The 24,847-nt window shown below is 40.4% G+C and overlaps 2 protein-coding genes across 3 annotated transcripts in view; both read left to right on the forward strand.

Annotated features, from left to right (window-relative positions):
• Nucleotides 1-337: 337 nt before the first annotated feature.
• LOC133643599 (mitochondrial import inner membrane translocase subunit Tim17-A) lies at nucleotides 338-12,872 on the forward strand. Its single transcript, XM_062038268.1, has 6 exons — nucleotides 338-453; nucleotides 6,417-6,516; nucleotides 7,945-8,008; nucleotides 8,088-8,216; nucleotides 8,324-8,434; nucleotides 11,929-12,872. The coding sequence occupies exons 1-6, from the start codon at nucleotides 428-430 to the stop codon at nucleotides 12,003-12,005; spliced, it is 507 nt and encodes a 168-aa protein (XP_061894252.1). The 5' UTR covers nucleotides 338-427; the 3' UTR covers nucleotides 12,006-12,872.
• Nucleotides 12,873-15,608: 2,736 nt separating this feature from the next.
• The window catches only part of LOC133643478 (ras-related protein Rap-1A-like), a 47,809-nt gene continuing 38,570 nt past the window's right edge, over nucleotides 15,609-24,847 (forward strand). Inside the window, exon 1 of one of the 2 annotated variants that reach the window (XM_062038090.1) lies at nucleotides 15,609-15,765. The gene's annotated coding sequence lies outside the window, so the exon portion shown is untranslated. Of the gene's footprint in view, nucleotides 15,766-15,953; nucleotides 15,977-24,847 lie in introns of those variants that run through there. The other variant, XM_062038092.1, reaches the window with a different exon arrangement.

Consider the following 24,847-nt stretch of genomic DNA (forward strand, 5'->3'; position numbering starts at 1 on the left):
GGCCGCCACAAATAAATTAATGTGTGGGAAACACTGGATATCCATTGAATAAGAATATGTATTGTGTTTAGGGGGCAGGAAAATATAAGATTTTTGTTCATCCTGCTCCTTCTCAGGCATTGGTGTGTAAATGTGTGTTTAGTTTTTGAGGTTTAATTGTCCATCGATCAAAGATGCACATCAATGAAGGATATAAATAAAATTTAAAAAATGAAAGTAGACCGCTTTCATTTTTTGCTATCAACTCATTTATGTGAATATTTACGGTCACTATGTTCAAAATCTTTCATCGTGACGTGCTATTTTCCCACTTCTGTTTGTGCACCTGAACGCCTCATTTCGACTAAACGTCGTGTTGTTTTTACGTCACTTGTTGCGTCATCACAAGTTGCGTCATCACGGGGCGGGGAAACAGTCGACGAACAAAATGGAGGAATATGCCAGAGAGCCGTGGTGAGTCATTTTAGCCCACATAAAACAAATATTCACGCCATATTTTCTCCTAAAGGAGTTTTTTTTGGACGCGCTAGTATGTGTGTGTGTGGTGACGTTTTCTAGTCGGCACACCGCTATTAGCCGAAACTCTTCAAACCCGGCTAGTTAGCATGGATGCTAAAATCACGTTAGAATGCGCTAGCCGTGACGACAAGGCTAAAAAAGCACGTTGTAGTGACCTTGTCGGTGCCCCCTCCCAGACGTACACGTTATGTCATCACGTCAAATGTCGCGAAATTTAACCACTATCTCGACACCCACTAACAATTGTACGGTAACATTTATAAAGCATACATTAAACAAAGATGCCTGGGACTGAGTAGAGGACGTATTAGCATGCTGGCTAGCCATGTTACCTGCATGCTGTAGACGAGGGGTCCCCAACCCAAAATGTTGAAAGAGCCATATTGGACCAAAAATACATAAAAGTCATCTGTCTGGAGCTGCAAAAAATTAAAAGACTTATATAAGTGTTATAATGAAGGCAACACATGATATAAGTGTCTATATTAGCTATACTTGCCTACTATCAAAATGACTATGTGTCGCAGGCTGACCCAAATCTTTGTTGACAGAAATGTTGAAATGTAATATTTATTCTACACATTTTTACAACATTGGAAAACATTAGTAAAACTTCTCAGAGGGTGAGATAACTCCAGGAAATGACTGTCTTAGACTTGCCAAAGGTATAGATGTGTGTGTCCAAGTTAAAGGAAACGGCAGGCTGTCTTCTTCTAATGGAAGCAGGGTAACGTTTGCTGTGGTCTGGAACAACCTGGCACACTAACAACTATCAGAAATGCAGCCAATATTGCATACAGATAATGTGTCATGAAACATGGAAAAATAAACTAAATACACAGAGGACATAAGTAAAGGAAATTAAATGAGCTCAAATATACCTACAAACGAGGCATAATGATTAGGGATGATGTTTGATAAGAAATTATTGAGTTTGAGCCTATTATCGAATCCTATTATCGAACCGATTCCTTATCGAGTCTAGATAGGTTGTTGTATATGGAAAAAAACACAATATTTGGTTTAACAAATCACTTCACATTCTCTACTGCTCGCTACTATAGTATTACCATATCTGAGTTATTGGGCAGAATTGTGGGGAAAAAACTACAAATGTGCGCTACATTCGTTAACCGTGTTACAAAATAAGATCAATTAGACTGATACATAATGTTGGATGTATAGAACATCCAAACACTTTATTTATTGAGTCAAAAATATTAAAGTTGGTAAAATTGCAATTGCAAACAGCCAAAATGATGTGGAATTAAATGATGGAATGGATTAAGTAAAGAAGTTAAACATTGTACTGATATGATCCAGTTTAAGAGGTTGTTCAAATTAATACTGCTTACAAAGTACAAAGAAGAAGATTTATGAGAAATACTTTCAACCTTATTGAAAATAAGATATTATTCGCACCTGTTGCTCATCAGAGACTATTTAAGCCTGCCTTTTCCGGTCACTTGTCGTGGCTTCATTGTTTGCATTTGCAAAAGTTACATTGGCATTCTGGTTTTCGATCTCATGATTCCTGTGCTAAGTTACCTTAGCTTCTAGTATTCCTGTGCTAAGTAAGTTTTTGCTTTAGCTTCTCGTGCGAACGGCACACTTTCCTTTTGTTTTGTTCCTGTCTGTTGTAATGTGTATGATTTATTAGAAATAAATCATCTCCTACCTGCACGCTTTCGTCCGGAGCCGTCAATTTTGCGTCCCGGGAGAACGAACCGCTGCACCCCACCGTGACAAATGACTGAGTTACGTGACGTAATTTCTTGTGATGTCCTACGGGGCACTTTTTGTCGGGACGGGATTCGTTCCCAGGGATACGAATAAAGAACCAACTATTTTTCTTTACTATAGTGGTCTCGATAACGGGTACCGGTTCTCAAAAAGGGATTCGAATCCGAGAACTCGGTTCTTTTCTTATCGAACAACCGGGAAAACCGTGTTCGAGCATCATCCCTAATAATGATGCAATATGTACATACAGCTAGCCTAAACAGCATGTTGGCATCGATTAGCTTGCAGTCATGCAGTGACCAAATATGCCTGATTAGCACTCTGTAACAAGTCAATAACATCAACAAAGCTCACCTTTGTACCTTCACGTACAGTCTAAAACATTTGGTGGACAAAATGAGACAAAGAAGAAATGGCATAAAACATGTCATTCTGTGGCAGCGTTTGTGATGGGTTGATGAGGCGTCATGAAGCGTTTCGACACATTGCAAAACTGTATCGATACTGTGTCGATACTGTGTCACCTACTCAGTGGCCTAGTGGTTAGAGTGTCCGCCCTGAGATTGGTAGGTTGTGAGTTCAAATCCCGGCCGGGTCATACCAAAGACTATAAAAATGGGACCCATTACCTCCCTGCTTGGCACTCAGCATCAAGGGTTGGAATTGGGGGTTAAATCACCAAAAATGATTCCCGGGCGCGGCTACGCTGCTGCCCACTGCTCCCCTCACCTCCCAGGGGGTGATCAAGGGGATGGGTCAAATGCAGAGGACACATTTCACCACACCTAGTGTGTGTGTGACAATCATTGGTACTTTAACTTTAAATACTGACATCTGCTGGACATTAAAAATCCCTACAGGCAACCTATGGACCGACTCAACTGACACTGATTTTATGACCTAGTATATACAATAATATAAACCAAGTCATTGTATTTCATTTAGGATTATTTCATATCTTCATTTAAATAAAAATATATTTTTATCTTTTTTAGATACAGTCAATAAATAATGTGAACATGTATCATAACATGGAAATCTAAGAGAACGTGTTGTGAATGAGGATGCTTGTGGACTGGGATTTTTTTTTTAATTTTTTTTTTTACACATTTTTATTTAAAAATAAACAGTTTTTCCAACGTATTAAACTTTAGACGATTTCTCTTCTTAGTTAATATTTCTCCGGCTGTAGAAAAGACCCGCTCACAGGGCACAGAGTAGGCGTCAGTGCGACACAGTTCGCGTATCGGTCATGTGACCGAAACAGCTCATGATCGGTCACGTGACTTTCTAAAAGCGGTACGCGCACCGACACAGGGTTTTGCTCTATGAGCTCGACGCATGCGCCGATGCATCGGTGTTGCCGGACCCATCACTAGGCAGCGTCAAAGAAAGTTATACATGTAAACAAACTGTCGTCACAGTCGACAACGGTGAGTTCAAGGGCCGCTTAAATAAGTAGGACAAAACAGCGCTGGCCAAATACTCTCATCAGTGAAGCATAAACACAAACATATTAAACACTGGGCTTTCTAACAATTAGGAAGGTTTGTGTTGTGTTTGTCTTCCTACAGAAACCATATTACAACAAAAAATATATTTTTCACCCCATTTTTTTCCCATTTCCATACATTTTCGAAAAGGCTCCATGGAGCCACCAGGGCACCGCTCAAGAGCCGCGGGTTGCTGACCCCCACTGTAGACCATTGCACAACGACATTCTTATGTTATATGTTCATCGCTATTTTGCTTTAATAACCTTACATTTAGCCTCTAGTTTGAAAGTAAACATTCCACAGTTTACTTACGTATTTTCTGGCGAAACATGTGGTGCTCAGGTATACAGCTCAAAGATAGATAGATAGTACTTTATTGATTCCTTCAGGAGAGTTCCCTCAGGAAAATTTAAATTCCAGCAGCAGTGTACAAAATTGTAAAAAGTAAATAATGGGGGTATAAATGGAGACAAAATAGAAAAATATTACAATAGAATAAAAATAAAAAGCAACGATGAGAATAAAAATATAACAGTAAAATAAGAATATAACAAGAGAAACTAGGCAGTAGTGACCATGTTATGAAAAAGTATTTCACTGTTATTGTTTTGCATCCCCTGTCATCCTAGTACCCCCCCTCCCCCCCAGAAAGGAGTTGTACAGTCTAATGGCGTGTGGGACAAAGGAGTTTTTGAGTCTATTAGTCCTGCACTTGGGATGAAGCAGTCTAGCACTGAACAGGCTCCTCTGGCTACTGACAACGGTATGCAGAGGGTGACTGGCATCATCCAGGATGCTCACTAGTTTTTCCACAGTTTTCTTCTCTGCCACCGTCAACAGTGAGTCCAGTTTTATTCTGATCGTAGAACCGGCCCGCCTGATCAGTTTCTCCAGTCTGGAGCTGTCCTTCTTAGATATGCTGCCCCCCCCAGCACACTACGATGTAGTACAGAACACTGGCAACCACAGACTGGTAGTACATCCACAAGAGTTTTTTACAGATGTTGAAGGAGTGCAGCCTCCTCAGGAAGTACAGCCTGCTCTGCCCTTTCCTGTACAAGTGGTCTGTGTTAACAGTCCAGTCCAGCTTATTGTCCACCCACACCCCGAGGTACTTGAATGAGAGCCTTAAAACCTATTAATAATGTGTCTTCCATGTGTATTTATCTACGTTTAGTTGACCCAGTATGAATTACTTCTTCTTATAGTACACTCCCCTAACATTACATCAGATAACCATTCAATATAGTAGGGCTGCAACTAACAAGTAATTTGATAATCGATTAATCTGTCGATTATTACTTCGATTAATAATCGGATAAAAGAGACAAACTACATTTCTATCCTTTCCAGTATTTTATTGAAAAGAAAACAGTATACCGGCGCCATACTTATTTTGAGTATTGTTTCTCAGCTGTTTGTAAATGTTGCAGTTTATAAATAAAGGTTTATAAAAAAAATAAATGAATAAAAAAAGAAAGAAAGAAAAAGTAGCCTCTGCGCATGCGCATAGCTTAGATCCAACGTATTGATGACTAAATTAATCGCCAACTATTTTTATAATCGATTAGTTGTTGCAGCCCTACAATATGGCAATAAACCATAAAACCAATGATTGAATCAATCTAAGCTGAGGCTATGTCTATATTAAATGAATAATTATTCAGCTTAAGCCCCGTTTCAGCCACACTAAACTTTCGTTTAAGGTCCCGCTCCTTGGATAATTTTTTACATGGGTAAGTGCGCCGTGTATTTCTTGAATCTCCGGCTCTTAGCTTTGTATGGACTCATTGATCGTTTACAAACGGAGTTCGGAGAGGAAGTGACGCCAGAAAGACAGCGCCCCACACGGGAAGTGACGTCAGAAAAAAGGCGCCACAGCCAGCTTCATAATAAAGTGGTTTCGTAACTCGGAGCTAACCACTGGAAATATGGAGGCAAGTCATCCAGACATGCCTTTGTTTCTCTTTACGTCTGTACAGACGTTTGTGGAAATCACACATGAATACTTTAAGAGAAAGCGATTGCAGCTATTTGGGATACAACACTTCTCAGACGGCAAGAGAACATTCGAATGTCCAGGTCAGCTGTGATTCTACTTAGCGAAAAACTTTGTGAGGAGTGTCCTGACCAGATATCTAGATCCAGAGATTGATTGTTGTCAAATGTTTTTTGTCACATTGTTTACTTTCACATGTCCATTAAAGATTTGATTAATTTATGATGGCTCAGGTGTGAGTCACTACAATAGGACCCCACACCACACTGGATGCCAGGTAATTGAAATACCACAACACTGGGTATTGTTCAGATAAGTTACATTTAAGAACTTGCACACAAAGCAACACCAGAGGTGACTATGACGTGTGCGCTTTCCGCGCATGCGTAATAGGTTGCGTTGCGCCGGCTGACGGAGGGAAGAAGGGGGTCTTAAACGACCGTTCTGTGTGTGGACAAGGATAAGGTTAAGCGGGATTTACCCTGGATAACCTTAGCCGGCTTAGTGTAGAAGGGGCCTGAGCGTTATGAATTTTATTTCCCACGTTATGACCCAGTTCTTATGTCATTAGAATGTGTGATTGTTAAGTTGGTGCACAGTAGTTTATTTAGCAAAGGGGGACTTTTCCTATTTAATAACGACCTGTCGCTTGCTTGTAGTCCCTGGAGGATTGTGGATGACTGTGGGGGTGCGTTCACCATGGGGGCCATTGCAGGAGGACTATTCCAGGCAGTCAAAGGCTTCAGGAATGCACCTGCGGTAAGAAAACACTGTATTCTGGTTTGTACTGTTTTATATGAGTTCTTAGGTTACCTTTGTGTTTGGCATTATTTTTTTATTTGTATCTCTATCACCAGCAGGCGGGAGTCTCAATGGCGTGATTGTCTCAATGTCCATAATTGGCCATGACGCATGTTCATGTCTTTTTTTTGTCAAGACCACGGGTGCCCATTACGTCGATCGCCAGCCAGGCATTTAAAAAATACACCTAAAAATTAGTGATCATCAATCTTCACCAAGACGTCACTTTCGTCACTTGATTGACATTCACAGACAGCACCCGAGGGTCTTGTGGGATGACGCTGGCTGCTGCCAGATCATTATTAAGAAAAAATGACCGGCAGGAAGGCGAGAAACACTTTTTATTTCAACAGACTCTCGTGCCGTACCTGTCGTCAAAACTCGACAGACCGACTGCACAGTTCCTGTCTTCACAATAAAAGCGCTGCTTCATCCTGCCTGCGCTAACAAAATAAGAGTCTCAGAAAGCTGGAGTGTCTTGTTTGGTGTGGGTTCACAGTGTGGCGCATATTTGTAACAGTGTTGAAGTTGTTTATACGGCCCCTGTATGGCTGTTGACCAAGTACGCCTTGCATTCACTTGTGTATGTGAAAAGCCGTAGATATTATGTAATTGGGCCGGCACGCAAAGGCAGTGCCTTTAAGGTTTATAGGCGCTCTGTACTTCTCCCTACGTCCGTGTACACAGCGGCGTTTTAAAAAGTCATACATTTTACTTTTTGAAACCGATACCGATCATTTCCGATATTACATTTTAAAGCATTTACCGGACATCTCTAATTCATACAGTTTTTTATATTTAACTCTGTATGTAAGAACCTAAGTACTGAAGTAGGGCTGCAACAACTAATCGATTAAAATCGATTATTAAAATAGTTGCCGATTAATTTAGTCATCGATTCGTTAAATTGTTTTTTTATTTTTTTTAATAAACCTTTATTTATGAACTGCAACATGTACAAACAGCTGAGAAACAATAATCAAAATAAGTATGGCGCCAGTATGCTGTTTTTTTTTCAATAAAATACTGGATGGGATAGAAATGTAGTTTCTCTCTTTTATCCGATCATTAATCGATTAATCGAAGTAATAATCGACATATTAATCGATTATCAAATTAATCGTTAGTTGCAGCCCCATACTAAAGTTGACAGGAGAACACGCAGAAGGCCACTTTAGCGTGGGACAATAGGGCCTAGGTGCATAGGTAGAGGTTGTAGTGTGGTTGGTAGATGGCTTTCTATATAACGCATGTATAAACTTAATAACTAAAGTCGACAGGAGAACACGCAGAAGGCCACTTTAGCATGGGACATAAATAAATAAAACCCCGATCACAGCATCCCTAATTGTTGGTGGTCATGAGAGTGTTTGTGTTGTCGTGCAGGGCATGAGTCACAGAATGAGAGGCAGCATGACAGCCATCAAAACCAGAGCGCCACAGCTTGGAGGTAATTATTTTGAGCGTAGATTCTTCACGTCCACAGCTGATACTGACACTCTAAGAATCCTTGCTTGTGTGTGTGTCAGGCAGTTTCGCGGTGTGGGGAGGCCTCTTCTCCATGATTGACTGTGGCTTAGTGAAGGTGCGAGGGAAGGAGGACCCCTGGAATTCAATCACCAGCGGCGCCATGACAGGAGCAATCCTCGCCGCCAGGAGTAAGCGTGTGCACTTTCACAAAGATTAACACTGTCCCTGTTTCCACTGATTATTGCTTTTGCACCACATTGTCACGCGATTAACTCCGCAACCCTGTCCTGTGCAGATGGCCCAGTGGCCATGGTGGGTTCTGCAGCCATGGGGGGCATCCTACTAGCTTTGATAGAGGGCGCCGGAATCATGCTCTCTAGGTTTGCCTCGTCACAGTTCCCAACAGGTGAGTTTGCACTTCAACCCACCATGTTAGCGCTGTGCAGTAAGGCCATATACTGTACGTTGTAGTGTGACATAAAAATGTCTATCAGACGATATCATTCTCTATTGTTTATATCATTATTTTAATATGTTGAAGAGGTTCATTTAGCCTACTGATGTGTATTTATAAATGGTTGATTTATATATGCTAGTAAGGTAAAGTTTTGTACCAAGGTCATTAGAATGGGAAGCAACAAATTACATCGGTGGATCAAAAAGGCGGTTGAAATCAGGAAGCGGGCCCCAAAGACTGTCAACAGGGACGAAGGAGCCTACCAACTATCCCACACCTGGGACACAGTCCTGCAGGGCCGCCCCTGGCCGTTTGGTGGACATCCAGACGACAGGGGGGCCGCCATCCCGCCACTTAAAGGCCTACTGAAATGAATTTTTTTTATTTAAACGGGGATAGCAGATCTATTCTATGTGTCATACTTGATCATTTCGCGATATTGCCATATTTTTGCTGAAAGGATTTAGTATAGAACAACGACGATAAAGATTGCAACTTTTGGTATCTGATTAAAAAAAAGGCTTGCACCTACCGGAAGTAGCGTGACGTAGTCAGTTGAACATATACGCAAAGTTCCCTATTGTTTACAATGATGGCCGCATGAAGTGAGAGAGATTCGGACCGAGAAAGCGACAATTTCCCCATTAATTTGAGCGAGGATGAAAGATTTGTGGATGAGTAAAGTGCAAGTGAAGGACTAGTGGGGAGTTGAAGCTATTCAGATAGGGAAGATGCTGTGAGAGCCGGGGGTGACCTGATATTCAGCTGGGAATGACTACAACAGTAAATAAACACAAGACATATATATACTCTATTAGCCACAACACAACCAGGCTTATATTTAATATGACACAAATTAATCCTGCATAATAACACCTGCGTGTTTGTTATGCTAGCTCCTAGCTCCTCTGCTAGCTCCTAGCTCCATAGAACACGCCAATACAATTCAAACACCTGATCAACACACACAATCACTCAGCCCAAAAGACCGTTCACCTAACCCAAGGTTCATAAAGCTTATATATTTTTAAAAAGTTACGTACGTGACGCGCACGTACGGTACGTGTTATGCTAGCTCCTAGCTCCTCTGCTAGCTCCTAGCTCCATAGAACACGCCAATACAATTCAAACACATGATCAACACACACAATCACTCAGCCCAAAAGACCGTTCACCTAACCCAAGGTTCATAAAGCTTATATATTTTAAAAAAGTTACGTACATACGCAAAAAAAAGCCAAAGCTGCATACTCACAGTAGCACGTCTGCGTCTTTGTCATCCAAATCAAAGTAATCCTGGTAAGAGTCTGTGTTGTCCCAGTTCTCTACAGGCGTCTGTGTATCCAAATCAAAAGTCCTCCTGGTTAGAGTCTCTGTTATCCGAGTTCTTCCATCTTGACTGCATCTTTCGGGAATGTAAACAAAGAAGCGCCGGCTGTGTACTGTTGTGGCTGACTACGTTCGAAAAATACGTCCATTTCGCACCGACAACTTTCTTCTTTGCTTGCTCGGCTTCCTTCTCCATAATGCAATGAACATGATTGAAACAGATTCACGAACACAGATGTCCAGAATACTGTGGAATTATGAAATGAAAACAGAGCTTTTTCGTATCGGCTTCAATGTGGAAGGCATACCCGTGTTCCTCGGTCTACGTCACGCGCATACGTCATCCTCAGAGGCGTTTCCAACCGGAAGTTTAGCGGCAAATTTAAAATGTCACTTTATAAGTTAACCCGGCCGTATTGCCATGTGTTATAATGTTAAGATTTCATCATTGATATATAAACTATCAGACTGCGTGGTCGGTAGTAGTGGCTTTCAGTAGGCCTTTAAGGTGGGATGGAACAATCTATATAACACGTCACAGACGACGTCACGCTAACATCACGTGACACCTCTGATGAAGGCTGCAGCAGCAAGGTAGCCGAAACTTGTCAGGTACAAAACTTGACCTTACTAGCCTATATAAATCAACCATTTATAAACATTATTTTAATGTTTGGAGCCACCGCAAATATAACGACAGCAACGCCGTCCGTGTGTTGCCTCTGGGATCATTATTTTTTCGCCATACCAGAATAAGATGGAGTATGTAGCACTCCTCTTCACTGTAACCACGGTGGAAGACGAGCAAAGTTTGCTGTCCGTCCATCCATCTTCTTCCGCTTATCCAAGGTCGGGTCGCGGGGGCAGCAGCCTAAGCAGAGAAGCCCAGACTTCCTTCTCCCCAGCCACTTGGTCCAGCTCCTACCGGGGGATCCCGAGGCGTTACCAGTCCAGTCGGGAGACTTAGTCTTCCCAACGTGTCCTGGGTCTTCCCCCGTGGCCTCCTACTCGTCGGACGTGCTCTAAACACCTCCCTAGGGAGGCGTTCAGGTGGCATCCTGACCAGATGCCCGAACCACCTCATCTGGGTCCTCTTAATGTGGAGGAGCAGCTACTTTACTTGGAGTTCCTCCCGGATGACAGAGCTTCTCACCCTATCTCTAAGGAAGAGCCCCGCCACCCGGCCGAGGAAACTCATTTCGGCCGCTTGTACCCGTGATCTTGTCCTTTTGGTCATAACCCAAAGCTCATGACCATAGGTGAGGATGGGATCATAGAGCGACCGGTAAATTGAGAGCTTTGCCTTCCGGCTCAGCTCCTTCCCCACCACAACGGATCGATACAGCGTCCGCATTACCGAAGACGCCGCACCGATCCGCCTGTCGATCTCACGATCCACTCTTCCCTCACTCGTGAGCAAGACTCCGAGGTACTTGAACTCCTCCACATGGAGCAGGGTCTCCTCCCCAACCCGGAGATGGCACTCCACTAGAGATGTCCGATAATATCGGACTGTCGATATTATCGGCTGATAAATGCTTTAAAATGTAATATCGGAAATTATCGGTATCTGTTTCAAAATGATCGGTTTCAAAAAGTAACATTTTTGACTTTTTAAAACGCCGCTGTGTACACGGACGTAGGGAGAAGTACAGAGCGCCAATAAACCTTAAAGGCACTGCCTATGCGTGCCGGCCCAGTCACATAATATCTACCGCTTTTCACACACACAAGTGAATGCAAGGCATACTTGGTCAACAGCCATACAGGTCACACTGAGGGTGGACCGTACAAACAACTGTAACACTGTTACAAATATGCGCCACACTGTGAACCCACACCAAACAAGAATGACAAACACATTTCGGGAGAACATCCACAACATAAACACAACAGAACAAATACCCAGAATCCCTTGCATGCTTAACTCTTTCAGGCTAAAATATACACCCCCCCGCTACCACCAAACCCCGCCCACCTCAACCCCGCACCCCCAATCTCCCGAATTCAAAGGTCTCAAGGTTGGCAAGTACGATTCCAAGAGACCTTTAATATTTGACTTGCACTATGAAATATGAGCTTATTCTTCTCATCAATTTGTGGTCTCCCTTCAGGTCCTCAGTTTGCGGAGGAACCAGCCCCCACCTCCATGCCCGCCGCCCCCTTTGGAGATTACAGACAATATCAGTGAAGAGGACTGACCTGCTGCTGCCTTTTTAAAATTCTTTCTGGAGTTCCAAAGATATTAAAGGCTGACAATGATTTGCGTAACCATAGCAACCTCCTCCCCACCAGATGAACAGATACTGCAAAGGGACATGTCGCCATTGCTCAGCCTAAATATCTGTTGTACTTAATATCACTCGGATACTTTTGTGTAAATACGTTCAAAGCTTTCCCTCGCGCATCTTTATTCGCCTTAAGTACGCTTGAGGCACCCCACATCCTCATGATCGCTTACAATACAACTATTCCAGAGTTATTAGTTTGTTTTAAAGTGATTTATTTATTTGTACATTTACTGTTGGGAATGCTGCTCCTGTGTGAGCAATACTCAAAAGATGGCGGAAGGAGTGGCGACATGATGTATGCAGTCTAGTCTGTGAAGGACACAATGTTTATTGGCTGCCTCAGCAGGACTGCTCTTTGGCCACTAGAGGGCAGCCGTCTCAAAAGCACCATTTTTGATTGCATAAATAGGATTCCCTTTGCCATAATGGCTTAATAAATAGTCCAAAAAGGAAGTGAACAGCATTCTTGTGAGTGATCCAAATGTTGGTATGTATTTGAATCCTTTCATTTTGTACAGACGGGAGTTTGGAAAGTACCTTCACTCACTTCCTTGTTTTAGTACCATGTTTCGTAGTACTGCTGACCAATTAGGGGAAAATATTAGTGAATTAAGTCATGTGATCAAACTTACTAATGAAGCCTGTGAGTTCCTGGTTTGAAATTAGTCACACATTTTTCTCAGAAGACTTAAGGAACTATTACACACTGGAAATATTTCACTTGCAAAATGTTTTTTGGGGGTATTTTCTATATCAGTGGTAGCAGTCAACCACACAAATGTACATGTGTGTTCTAATATCTTACATATAAATAAGATATTTGAAATAACTCTTATTGTATTTGTATTTACTCAATTAGGCATTTGACTTACAAAATATTAGTAGGGATGTGTGATCACTGTAGTCTTCTCGTAAGATGAATTTACAAGTATCCTGAAATAATATTTAAAAATTGGGAAATCATTGATAAAATTTAAAGCAGCATAAAAAACAAATGTAAAAATATAAACTACAATCCAGCAAAACTTACGTGTAGATATTTGTCACAACGAAGCGATGAATAACATTGCTAAGATAAATAAAATAACACAAAATAAATACTAAGAAAATACAAAGATGTACAATGTATATATAATTTGATGCATACTTAATTATAACAGGAAAACAAGAGCCATTAACTATATTAATATCGTGTATGGCAATAATTATAAAATTAGCAACAAATATAAAAAAACAATGCATATATTCACACTTTTATATCCATCCATCCATTTTCTGCCGCTTGTCCCTCTTATTTAAACTAAAATAAAACAAGTAACCAGACTATATGCGTGTTTATACTGGAGTTCAGTATCGTTCATTTATTTATTTCACTCGTAAAAAAATCAAACAGTAAAAAATAAAACCACATCACATTAATGTAAATTATGAATGAAAAGGAGCAGAAAGAAGTTAAAAATTTAAATTATTTATCATCCCTCTATTTAAAAAAAATAAAACAATGGACTTTCAATGTTGGCGACTACAAAGCCATGTTTCCATTTTACGACAATTAAGCCAAATAGGACTTTTTGTGGTAATAATTGAAAAAACAAACACTTCGCTAAAGAAAAAATATTTTTTATAATTAATATATGGTAAAATAGTTACAAAAACTTAAAAGATAGTTCTAAGAACAATACAGTCTTAATGTTAGTAATAACTACACAAACATTAAAATAGTAACAATAAAACATAGAAACAATAAATTAAGGAATAAATACACATATTTTCACAAATATGATATAATTAAAAAAATGTTTTTTATATACCGCTTGTCCCTCTATTTAAACAACAATACAACAAAATAAGTAACCAGATAATTCAAAATAATACTTTTTGTGGTAATTGAAAAACAGAACACTTTGCTTAGGAAAAAATATTTTCATAATTAATATATGGTAAAATAGTTACAAAAAGTTAAACGATAGAATAATATAAATATATATAAATAATACAGTCTTAATGGTAGTAATAACTACACAAACATTAGAATAGTAACAATAAAAACTAGAAACAAATGAAGGAATAAATACACATATTTTCACAAATAGTATGATATAGTTAAAACATTTTTATTTCTACCGCTTGTCCCTCTATTTAAACTAAAATACAACAAAATAATAATAATTTTGTGGTAATAATTGAAAAAACAAACACTTTGCTAAAGAAAAAATATTTGTATAATTAATATATGGTAAAATAGTTAAAAGTTCTAATAAATAACAATACAGTCTTAATGTTAGTAATAACTACACACACATTAAAATAGTAACAATAAAAAATCGAAACAAATTAAAGAATAAATACACATATTTTCACAAATAGTATGATATAATTAAAACATAAGAAAACAAGTTACTAGATAATTAATATAAACATATCCAGTAAAAACATTAAATTCAATAAAATATATATAACATAACATATGTGCAATATGTATGCAGCACTTGTGTGATAAATTGAATACAACAGGGATTACTGGGGTTTTTGTAGACATTTCCCTACCGAAAACATATTTTTATAATTAATATATGGTAAAAAAAAGTTTAAAAATAGCTCCAATAAATAACTATACAGTCTTAATGTTAGTAATAACTAGAGATGTCCGTAAATATTGCCGATAAATGCTTTAAAATGTAATATCGGAAATTATCGGTATCGTTTTTTTAATTATCGGTATTGTTTTTATTTTTTTATTTGTATTTTTTTTATTAAATCAACATAAAAAACACAAGATACACTTACAATTAGTGCACCAACCCAAACCCCCCCCCCCCCCATTTACACTCATTCACACAAAAGGGTTGTTTCTTTCTGTTATTAATATTCTGGTTCCTACATTATATATCAATATATGTCAATACAGTCTGCAAGGGATACAGTCCGTAAGCACACATGATTGTGCGTGCTGCTGGTTCACTAATAGTACTTACCTTTAACAGTTAATTTTACTGATTTTCATTAATTACTAGTTTCTATATAACTGTTTTTATATTGTTTTACTTTATTTTTTATTCAAGAAAATGTTTTTAATTTATTTATTTTATTTTATTATTTTTTTTTTAAAAAGGACCTTATCTTCACCATACCTGGTTGTCCAAATTAGGCATAATAATGTGTTAATTCCACGACTGTATATATCGGTATCGGTTGATATCGGTATTGGTAATTAAGAGTTGGACAATATCGGATATCGGCAAAAAGCCATTATCTGACATCCCTAGTAATAACTACACAAACATTAAAGTAGTAATAATGAAAAACCGAAATAATAAATGAAAGAATAAACACGTATTTTCCCAAATACAATGATATATTTGAAAGATAAGAAAACACAAGTTACTAGATAATTAATAAATATAAAAATATCCAGTAAAAACGTTAAATATAATAAATAAATTGATATACAACAGGGATTGCAGGTGTGTTTTTTTGTAGACATTTCCCTCGGTAATTGTGATTATTTTTCACGTTAAAAATGGATGGTTCGCTTTTATTCCGAGGAAAAAAAGCAGAAGTGGACCAGCAGCGTTCAGCAAGTGAGTGACGTGGGTTGCGCACGCACACACGCGAGCTGACACTTTGCGGAGCGCGCAGAAGACAGCGAGCGACAAACGGGTGAGCGCAAACTTTTTACTTCACGTCGCGAAATAACAACCGAGACACGGAGTCTTTGTCCTCCCCCCGTGTTGTCGCGCTTTGTCGAGCGGCCGCCGCGGCGAGCCCGCCCGGCGAGCCGCTTCGGCGGATAAAAGGACATTAAAGGTCCGCCGCAAGTAGCTCGGAAGTGTGCACTCCCATTTTAAGGCAAGGCCGGGCGGAAGAGCAGGTAACGCTAGCTTAGCGTAGCACAGCTAGCGTGTATGCCGGCGAATACACCTCAACGTGGGTGCGTTATTTTTAAAGAAGCGTTAAAGCGGTATCGGAAAGAGCGGTAAATTGCGCATTTATTGTGGTGTGTTTCTCCTCGGAGGGAAGGAATGTGCTCGTTAGCCTGCTAGCCGGCTAACATGCTAACTGGCCTTTTAGCTTGCGGCGGCCCGTTAAAGCTAGCTAGTTAGCTAACGAGCTTTGTAACGGGACTTAGTGGTGTTGTCGCCCCGGTGAAGCCACGCCGTTTATCTCATTTACGCGGATTAAAATATTAATTCCGCCTCATCTGGTAGCGGGTTTATTCATCACCCGGCCAAAAGTGACCTAAATGTTATTGCTATTGGCACGTCGACGTGCGACTGCTTGCTACAGCCGCGCCTACACATTTGCACAGATTGAGCTCGCCCTGCGTGAATCAACTTTATTACTACTATTGTGTGCAAATATGTACTTTCACACTTTGTAGGAGTTTAAATACTTTCATTCGGCGTGGCCGGGGGGGTTTGTTCGCACGCGTGTTGCCGCCTTAAAAAGAAGGAAGACGCGACTACTTTCATGTCCTTCCAAGTGTGAGATGCTGACTGGAAACAAACACTTCCCCCCCCTGCCGAGTCTTGAACAGGAACAGAGACTGGACTTTTTAGGAGGCTATTTTAGGAGGTCAGCATGAAGGGTGTCTCTGGAAAGAGGATGTGGTGACAGGTCAAGGCGCCCGTTGCTGTCACGATATGGAGGTTTTGTCACCGCGATGTCGAGAAGTTTGAATTTGTAAGGGGAACTGGCACTGCACCTTTTTTTTTTTTTTTGAATTTTGCCTATCGTTCACAAGCCTAATGAAAGACAAAAAGTTTGGTTTCACATTTAGTCTCACCGACGTCACTTTTTCACCTGCTCCAAAGTTTCGCCCTGTCTTTGTGATCGCTTGTTATAATCAGGAGTTCATCCTCAATATGTTCAGCCTCAAAAAGATAAGGTTGTGAATCCTCATTTGTCCAAAAATAGTCGTCTTGGTTGTCTGTTATCAAGTTTGCCATGATTACAACACATTTCCGGAAGTAGGAAGTGCGCTGCCATGCAAACGGAAATAAATGCGAGGAAAGAAGTTCCGGTAACGCACAAAAAGACCAAGATATGATAAATAGGGAAAGAGAATGTGGTGACAGGTCAAGGCGCCCGTTGCTGTCACGATATGGAGGTTTTATCACCGCGATGTCGAGAAGTTAGAATTTGTAAGGGGAACTGGCACTGCACCTTTTTTTTTTTTTGGAGATTTGCCTATCGTTCACAATCCTAATGAAAGACAAAAGGTTTGGTTTCACATTTAGTCTCACCGACCTCACTTTTTCACCTGCTCCAAAGTTTCGCCCTGTCTTTGTGACCGCTTGTTATAATCAGGAGTTCATCCTCAATATGTTCAGCGTCAAAAAGATAAGGTTGTGAATCCTCATTTGTCCAAAAATAGTCGTCTTGGTTGTCTGTTATCAAGTTTGCCATGATTACAACACATTTCCGGAAGTAGGAAGTGCGCTGCTATGCAAACGGAAATAAATGCGAGGAAAGAAGTTCCGGTAACGCACAAAAAGACCAAGATATGATAAATAGGGAAAGAGAATGTGGTGACAGGTCAAGGCGCCCGTTGCCGTCACGATATGGAGGTTTTATCACCGCAAAGTCGAGAAGTTAGAATTTGTAAGGGGAACTGGCACTGCACCTTTTTTTTTTTTTGGAGATTTGCCTATCGTTCACAATCCTAATGAAAGACAAAAGGTTTGGTTTCACATTTAGTCTCACCGACCTCACTTTTTCACCTGCTCCAAAGTTTCGCCCTGTCTTTGTGATCGCTTGTTTACAATCAGGAGTTCATCCTCAATATGTTCAGCGTCAAAAAGATAAGGTTGTGAATCCTCATTTGTCCAAAAATAGTCGTCTTGGTTGTCTGTTATCAAGTTTGCCATGATTACAACACATTTCCGGAAGTAGGAAGTGCGCTGCTATGCAAACGGAAATAAATGCGAGGAAAGAAGTTCCGGTAACGCACAAAAAGACCAAGATATGATAAATAGGGAAAGAGAATGTGGTGACAGGTCAAGGCGCCCGTTGCTGTCACGATATGGAGGTTTTATCACCGCAAAGTCGAGAAGTTAGAATTTGTAAGGGGAACTGGCACTGCACCTTTTTTTTTTTTGGAGATTTGCCTATCGTTCACAATCCTAATGAAAGACAAAAGGTTTGGTTTCACATTTAGTCTCACCGACCTCACTTTTTCACCTGCTCCAAAGTTTCGCCCTGTCTTTGTGATCGCTTGTTATAATCAGGAGTTCATCCTCAATATGTTCAGCCTCAAAAAGATAAGGTTGTGTATCCTCATTTGTCCAAAAATAGTCGTCTTGGTTGTCTGTTACCAAGTTTGCCATGATTACAACACATTTCCGGAAGTAGGAAGTGCGCTGCTATGCAAACGGAAATAAATGCGAGGAAAGAATTTCCGGTAACGCACAAAAAGACCAAGATATGATAAATAGGGAAAGAGAAGGCGCCCGTTGCTGTCACGATATGGAGGTTTTATCACCGCAAAGTCGAGAAGTTTGAATTTGTAAGGGAAACTGGCACTGCACCTTTTTTTGGGGGGAATTTTGCCTATCGTTCACAATCCTAATGAAAGACAAAAGGTTTGGTTTCACATTTAGTCTCACCGACGTCACTTTTTCACCTGCTCCAAAGTTTCGCCCTGTCTTTGTGACCGCTTGTTATAATCAGGAGTTCATCCTCAATATGTTCAGCGTCAAAAAGATAAGGTTGTGAATCCTCATTTGTCCAAAAATAGTCGTCTTGGTTGTCTGTTATCAAGTTTGCCATGATTACAACACATTTCCGGAAGTAGGAAGTGCGCTGCTATGCAAACGGAAATAAATGCGAGGAAAGAAGTTCCGGTAACGCACAAAAAGACCAAGATATGATAAATAGGGAAAGAGAATGTGGTGACAGGTCAAGGCGCCCGTTGCTGTCACGATATGGAGGTTTTATCACCGCAAAGTCGAGAAGTTAGAATTTGTAAGGGGAACTGGCACTGCACCTTTTTTTTTTTTTGGAGATTTGCCTATCGTTCACAATCCTAATGAAAGACAAAAGGTTTGGTTTCACATTTAGTCTCACCGACGTCACTTTTTCACCTGCTCCAAAGTTTCGCCCTGTCTTTGTGACCGCTTGTTATAATCAGGAGTTCATCCTCAATATGTTCAGCGTCAAAAAGATAAGGTTGTGAATTCTCATTTGTCCAAAAATAGTCGTCTTGGTTGTCTGTTATCAAGTTTGCCATGATTACAACACATTTCCGGAAGTAGGAAGTGCGCTGCTATGCAAACGGAAATAAATGCGAGGAAAGAAGTTCCGGTAACGCACAAAAAGACCAAGATATGATAAATAGGGAAAGAGAATGTGGTGACAGGTCAAGGCGCCCGTTGCTGTCACGATATGGAGGTTTTGTCACCGCGATGTCGAGAAGTTTGAATTTGTAAGGGGAACTGGCACTGCACCTTTTTTTTTTTTTTGGAATTTTGCCTATCGTTTACAATCCTAATGAAAGACAAAAGGTTTGGTTTCACATTTAGTCACACCGACCTCACTTTTTCACCTGCTCAAAAGTTTCGCCCTGTCTTTGTGATCGCTTGTTGTAATTAGCAGTTCATCCTCAATATATTCAGCCTCAAAAAGAAAAGGTTGTGAATCCTCATTTGTCCAAAAATAGTCGTCTTTGTTGTCTTCTCCCAAGTCTGCCATGATTACAACACATTTCCGGAAGTAGGAAGTGCGCTGCTACGCAAACGGAAATAAATGCGCTGAGGAAAGAAGTTCCGGTAATGCAGTGGTTCTTATCCTTGTTGGAGGTACCGAACCCCACCAGTTTCATATGCGCATTCACCGAACCCTTCAAGAGTGAAAAATAGATTTTTTTTTTTCTCCAAATTCAAGACAAAGTTATATGTTTTTGGTAACACTTTAGTATGGGGAACATATTCTAAGTAACAAAGACTTAATTTAGAGTTATTTGGTTAGGGTGAGGGTTAGGGCCAGGGTTAGAGGGTTAGGGTTATAATAAGGCCATGCCGAATAAGGCATTAATAAGTACTTAATGATTAGTTAAGAGCCAATATGTTACTAATTTGCATGTTAATAGGCAACTAATTAATGGTGAATATGTTCCCCATACTAAAGTGTTACCATGTTTTTTTTACTGGTGCACAAAATGAACCGTGCATGAACATCACCTTGTTCAAAGAACAAAACCAACACAGTGCATAAACTCACAACAAATGACACACCTGCAAATCAGTCTGACTTCTGCTGTTGTCTTATCCGTAATACGCCGATAGGGAGAAGTTTTTATTTACACGATGAGTCGGGTGTGTTTTGACCTCCGCCGAACCCCTAGGGTTAGTTTGAACCCAGGTTAAGAACCACTGTGGTAATGCATAAAAAGACCAAAATATGATAAATAGGGAAAGAGAATGTGGTGACGGGTCAATGCGCCCGTTGCTGTCACGATGTAGATGCGTTCTGCTGAGGTTTTGTAACGGCAATGTGGAGAAGTTTCGTTTTGTAAGGGGAACTGCACTTATTTTTTGAATTTGGCCTATTGTTCACAATCCTAATGAAAGACAAAAGGTTTGGTTTTTTGCATCCAAAAACCACTAACAATACTTCATTTACGTTGCTTAACCTCTATAATAACCAAGCTGTAGCAACATTGTTTTTGTAAGAGCAAACACTGAGGAACTGTTTATCAACCGTAGTAGCGCATCGTCTTGCGACGGCATGCTACGGCATTAGCTGTAAGCTAACTTGTGCCAGCAGCTGAATCGCTTTTGAGTTGTGACGCACAACACAAAACATGAACCATCATATTACAGTACCTGTAAAATATTAGCCCATATTTTCCGTTTTGTTCGTACACAGCTAGCCCGACAGTGTGTGTACTGTCGTTGCAATAACACGCATGGTGTGCTGCGTGTATCTTGATCAATATTATAGCGACTCACTCAATGGACAGATGTCTGTTTGGTCCAGCTGACCAAACTTTTTTTCAAGTTGACTTTGGGCAAGCACGCCATTTATGTCAGCATAGCTTGGCTCCAAGTTCCACATTTAGTCACACCGACCTCACTTTTTCACCTGCTCTAAAGTTTCACCCTCTTTTTGTGATCACTTTTTATAATCAGGAGTTCATCCTCAATATATTCAGCCTAAAAAAGATAAGGTTGTGAATCCTCATTTGTCCAAAAATAGTCGTCTTTGTTGTCTTCTCCCAAGTCTGCCATGATTACAACACATTTCCGGAAGTAGGAAGTGCGCTGCTATTAAGGCTGAAACGACGCGTCGACGTAGTCGACGTCATCGGTTACGTAAATACGTCGACGCCGTTTTTGTGCGTCGACGCGTCGCATAATGACGTCACACTACCGTCATGGCGAAGCGCAAAGCAGACGATCAAAGAAGACGATGCGAGCGGTGCGAGCGAGGGGGGAAAAGTATGCCAATAGTGGTCAAAAGTGTGGGAGTATTTCAATAAACGGCCTAATAATGTTGTTGTATGCACACTGTGTCGAGCGGAAATGGCCTATCATAGCAGCACAACGGCTATGAACGAACATTTGAAAAGAAAACCATCAACTAGTCAATCGTCCGCGCGAGCATACGTTGTCATCATTACACAACAACATGAATGTGTCATTTGTATCTGCTAGGGGTGTAACGGTACGTGTTTTGTATTGAACCGTTTCGGTACGGGGCTTTCGGTTCGGTACGGGGGTGTACCGAACGAGTTCTAAGCTAAAGCTAAACTCTTAACAAGCTGCTTTGCTCCGTCTGCCTCTGTCTCAGCACGCAGCATTGTCCCACCCACACAACCATCTGATTGGTACACACGCAGCATTGTCCCACCCACACAACCATCTGATTGGTACACACGCAGCATTGTCCCACCCACACAACCATCTGATTGGTACACACAAAGCATTATCAGCCAATCAGCAGTGCGTATTCAGAGCGCATGTAGTCAGCGCTTCAGCGTGGAGCAGATAGGTGTTTAGCAGGTGAGCATCAGGCAGTGGACTGAATGATAATAAACACCTCCCAGTCAACTACTAGTAACATCACTATGAGCCCGTTGACCTTCTAGAAACTTAAACTGTAGCTCAGCTCACTCGCAATCCTGGCTTGAGGTGAAGGCTAATTAGCTCCCAGTTCCAGCCACATCGACCCCTTCTGAGCGCCTATTTTCAGCTGCTGGGAATATTGTAAACAAGAAAAGAAGCAAAGCATGTAGACATGCTAACCTTTCTTCATTACAACTGTTAGACACTCACTGGAATGAGTAGAATTGGTTATTGTGTACTGTGTTGGACTGGATGTTTTTTTTGCACATTTTAAAAGCAATACTTAATGTTTACAGTGCTCCAGAATATTTAGATTGGCACTTTTTTGTATTGGATGTTTATCTTTATTTTTGCACATTTTAGCAAATAAGCAATACTTTCACTTTTGTTGAAATGTTTACACTGTTGTTACAGAATATTTCGTTTTACACTTTTTTGTATTGGATGTTTATCTTTAGTTTTGCACATTTTAAAGCAAAATAAGCAACTTACTTTTGAAATGCTTATACTATTGCAGAATATTAAGATTTGCACTGGATGTTGACTTTTATATTTGCACATTAAAAAGCAAATAAGCTACTTTTAATTTTGTTAAATGTTAAAAGTTTTAAATGTTTACATTGTTACAGAATATTTAGTCATGTTGTTGTCAATGTTGACTGAGTGGCCATACTTCTTTTTTTTTGTAAATAAAAGCCATGCCTTTTGAAAAAACGGGCCTACATTTATTTTTTTATCTTCATTTTGAATAAAAAAATAATCGGTAAAAGGAAAAATAATCTATAGATTAATCGAAAAAATAATCTATAGATTAACCGATTAATCGAAAAAATAATCTATAGATTAATCGATAGAAAAATAATCGTTAGCTGCAGCCTTAGCTGCTATGCAAACAGAAATAAATGCGCTGAGGAAAGAAGTTCCGGTAATGCATAAAAAGACCAAAATATGATAAATAGGGAAAGAGAATGTGGTGACGGGTCAATGCGCCCGTTGCTGTCACAATGTAGATGCGTTCTGCTGAGGTTTTGTCACGGCAATGTCGAGAAGTTTCGTTTTTTAAGGGGAACTGCACTTATTTTTGGGATTTTGCCTATCGTTCACAATCCTAATGAAAGACAAAATGACAAAAGGTTTGTTTTTTTGCATTTTATTTTGTATAACCATACATTTTCTACCGCTTTCATCCAAAAACCACTAACAATACCTCATTCACGTTGCGTAACCTGTATAATAACCAAGCTGTAGCAACATTGTTTTTGTAAGAGCAAACACTGAGGAACTGTTTATCAACCGTAGTAGCACATCGTCTTGCTACGGCATGCTACGGCATTAGCCGTAAGCTAGCTTGTGCCAGCAGCTGAATCGCTTTTGAGTTGGTGACGCACAACACAAAACATGAACCATCATGTTACAGTACCTGTAAAGTATTAGCCCATATTTTCCGTTTTGTTCGTACACAGCTAGCCTGACAGTGTGTGTACTGTCGTTGCGATAACAAGCATGGTGTGCTGCGTGTATCTTGATCAATATTATAGCGACTCACTCAATGGACAGATGTCTGTTTGGTCCAGCTGACCAAACTTTTTTTCAAGTTGACTTTGGGCAAGCATGCCATTTGTGCCTCCAAGTTCCACATTTAGTCACACCGACCTCACTTTTTCACCTGCTCCAAAATGTCACCCTCTTTTTGTGATCACTTTTTCTAATCAGGGGTTCATCCTCAATATATTCAGCCTCAAAAAGATAAGGTTGTGAATCCTCATTTGTCCAAAAATAGTCATCTTTGTTGTCTTCTCCCAAGTCTGCCATGATTACAACACATTTCCGGAAGTAGGAAGTGATCTGCTATGCAAATGGAAATAAATGCGAGGAAAGAAGTTCCGGTAATGCATAAAAAGACCAAAATATGATAAATAGGGAAAGAGAATGTGGTGACGGGTCAATGCGCCCGTTGCTGTCACGATGTAGATGCGTTCTGCTGAGGTTTTGTCACGGCAATGTCGAGAAGTTTCTTTTTGTAAGGGGAACTGCACTTATTTTTGGGATTTTGCCTATCGTTCACAATCCATGTTTAATTTCTACAGTATTGTCCCCCAACGAGAGTTGATCTCACTTTTGTTCAGTGCAGTAGTATTCTCGCGCTATGTTGAGACTTTTGAGTTTTGGTACAAACACAAGAAATGTGTCAAAGTAATCCATACCGCTGTATAAATTTTACATATTCTGATGGGATATAACATTTGGCCTTTTAGAGGCTGTGGAGAATTACATGAGCAAAGACTTGATGACATTAAATATCATTGTAAATGTTGGCTGCCTGCAGGGTGTGTTGTTGGTGTAATAAGTGGCATCTTATCAGCCATTCACCAGAGCAACAATTTATCTGCATGGAAACCTCAAGTGGATGTGGTCGTCAGCGTGTGAGTAAGAAGATGGCACAAGAGCCGCTTAACTAACGGACGCGTGTCTCCACACCCTCCCCTCACAAGAAGAGGGGGCAACGGCTGTCAATCATAATCCCGCCCTGCTGAGTCAGCCGCTATGACAGCCTCGCTTATGTCAGATTAGCCTCGCCCGACCAGGAAATCCCGAACGTGTCACCCGCAGCTGCGTGTTTTTGTTTGTGAGAAATGTGTCGCCGGTCACACTTGCGCCTCTTGGCCCTACATGGA

The sequence above is a fragment of the Entelurus aequoreus genome, linkage group LG26, assembly GCF_033978785.1.
Source record: "Entelurus aequoreus isolate RoL-2023_Sb linkage group LG26, RoL_Eaeq_v1.1, whole genome shotgun sequence".
Lineage (NCBI taxonomy): Eukaryota > Metazoa > Chordata > Actinopteri > Syngnathiformes > Syngnathidae > Entelurus > Entelurus aequoreus.

Coding starts and splice junctions, on each gene's coding strand:
- LOC133643599 (XM_062038268.1), top strand. CDS start 428: ATGGAGGAATATGCCAGAGAGCCGTG. Junction 6,517..7,944: donor GCTTCAGGAATGCACCTGCG/GTAAGAAAACAC, acceptor GTTGTCGTGCAG/GGCATGAGTCACAGAATGAG. Junction 8,435..11,928: donor CTCGTCACAGTTCCCAACAG/GTGAGTTTGCAC, acceptor GTCTCCCTTCAG/GTCCTCAGTTTGCGGAGGAA.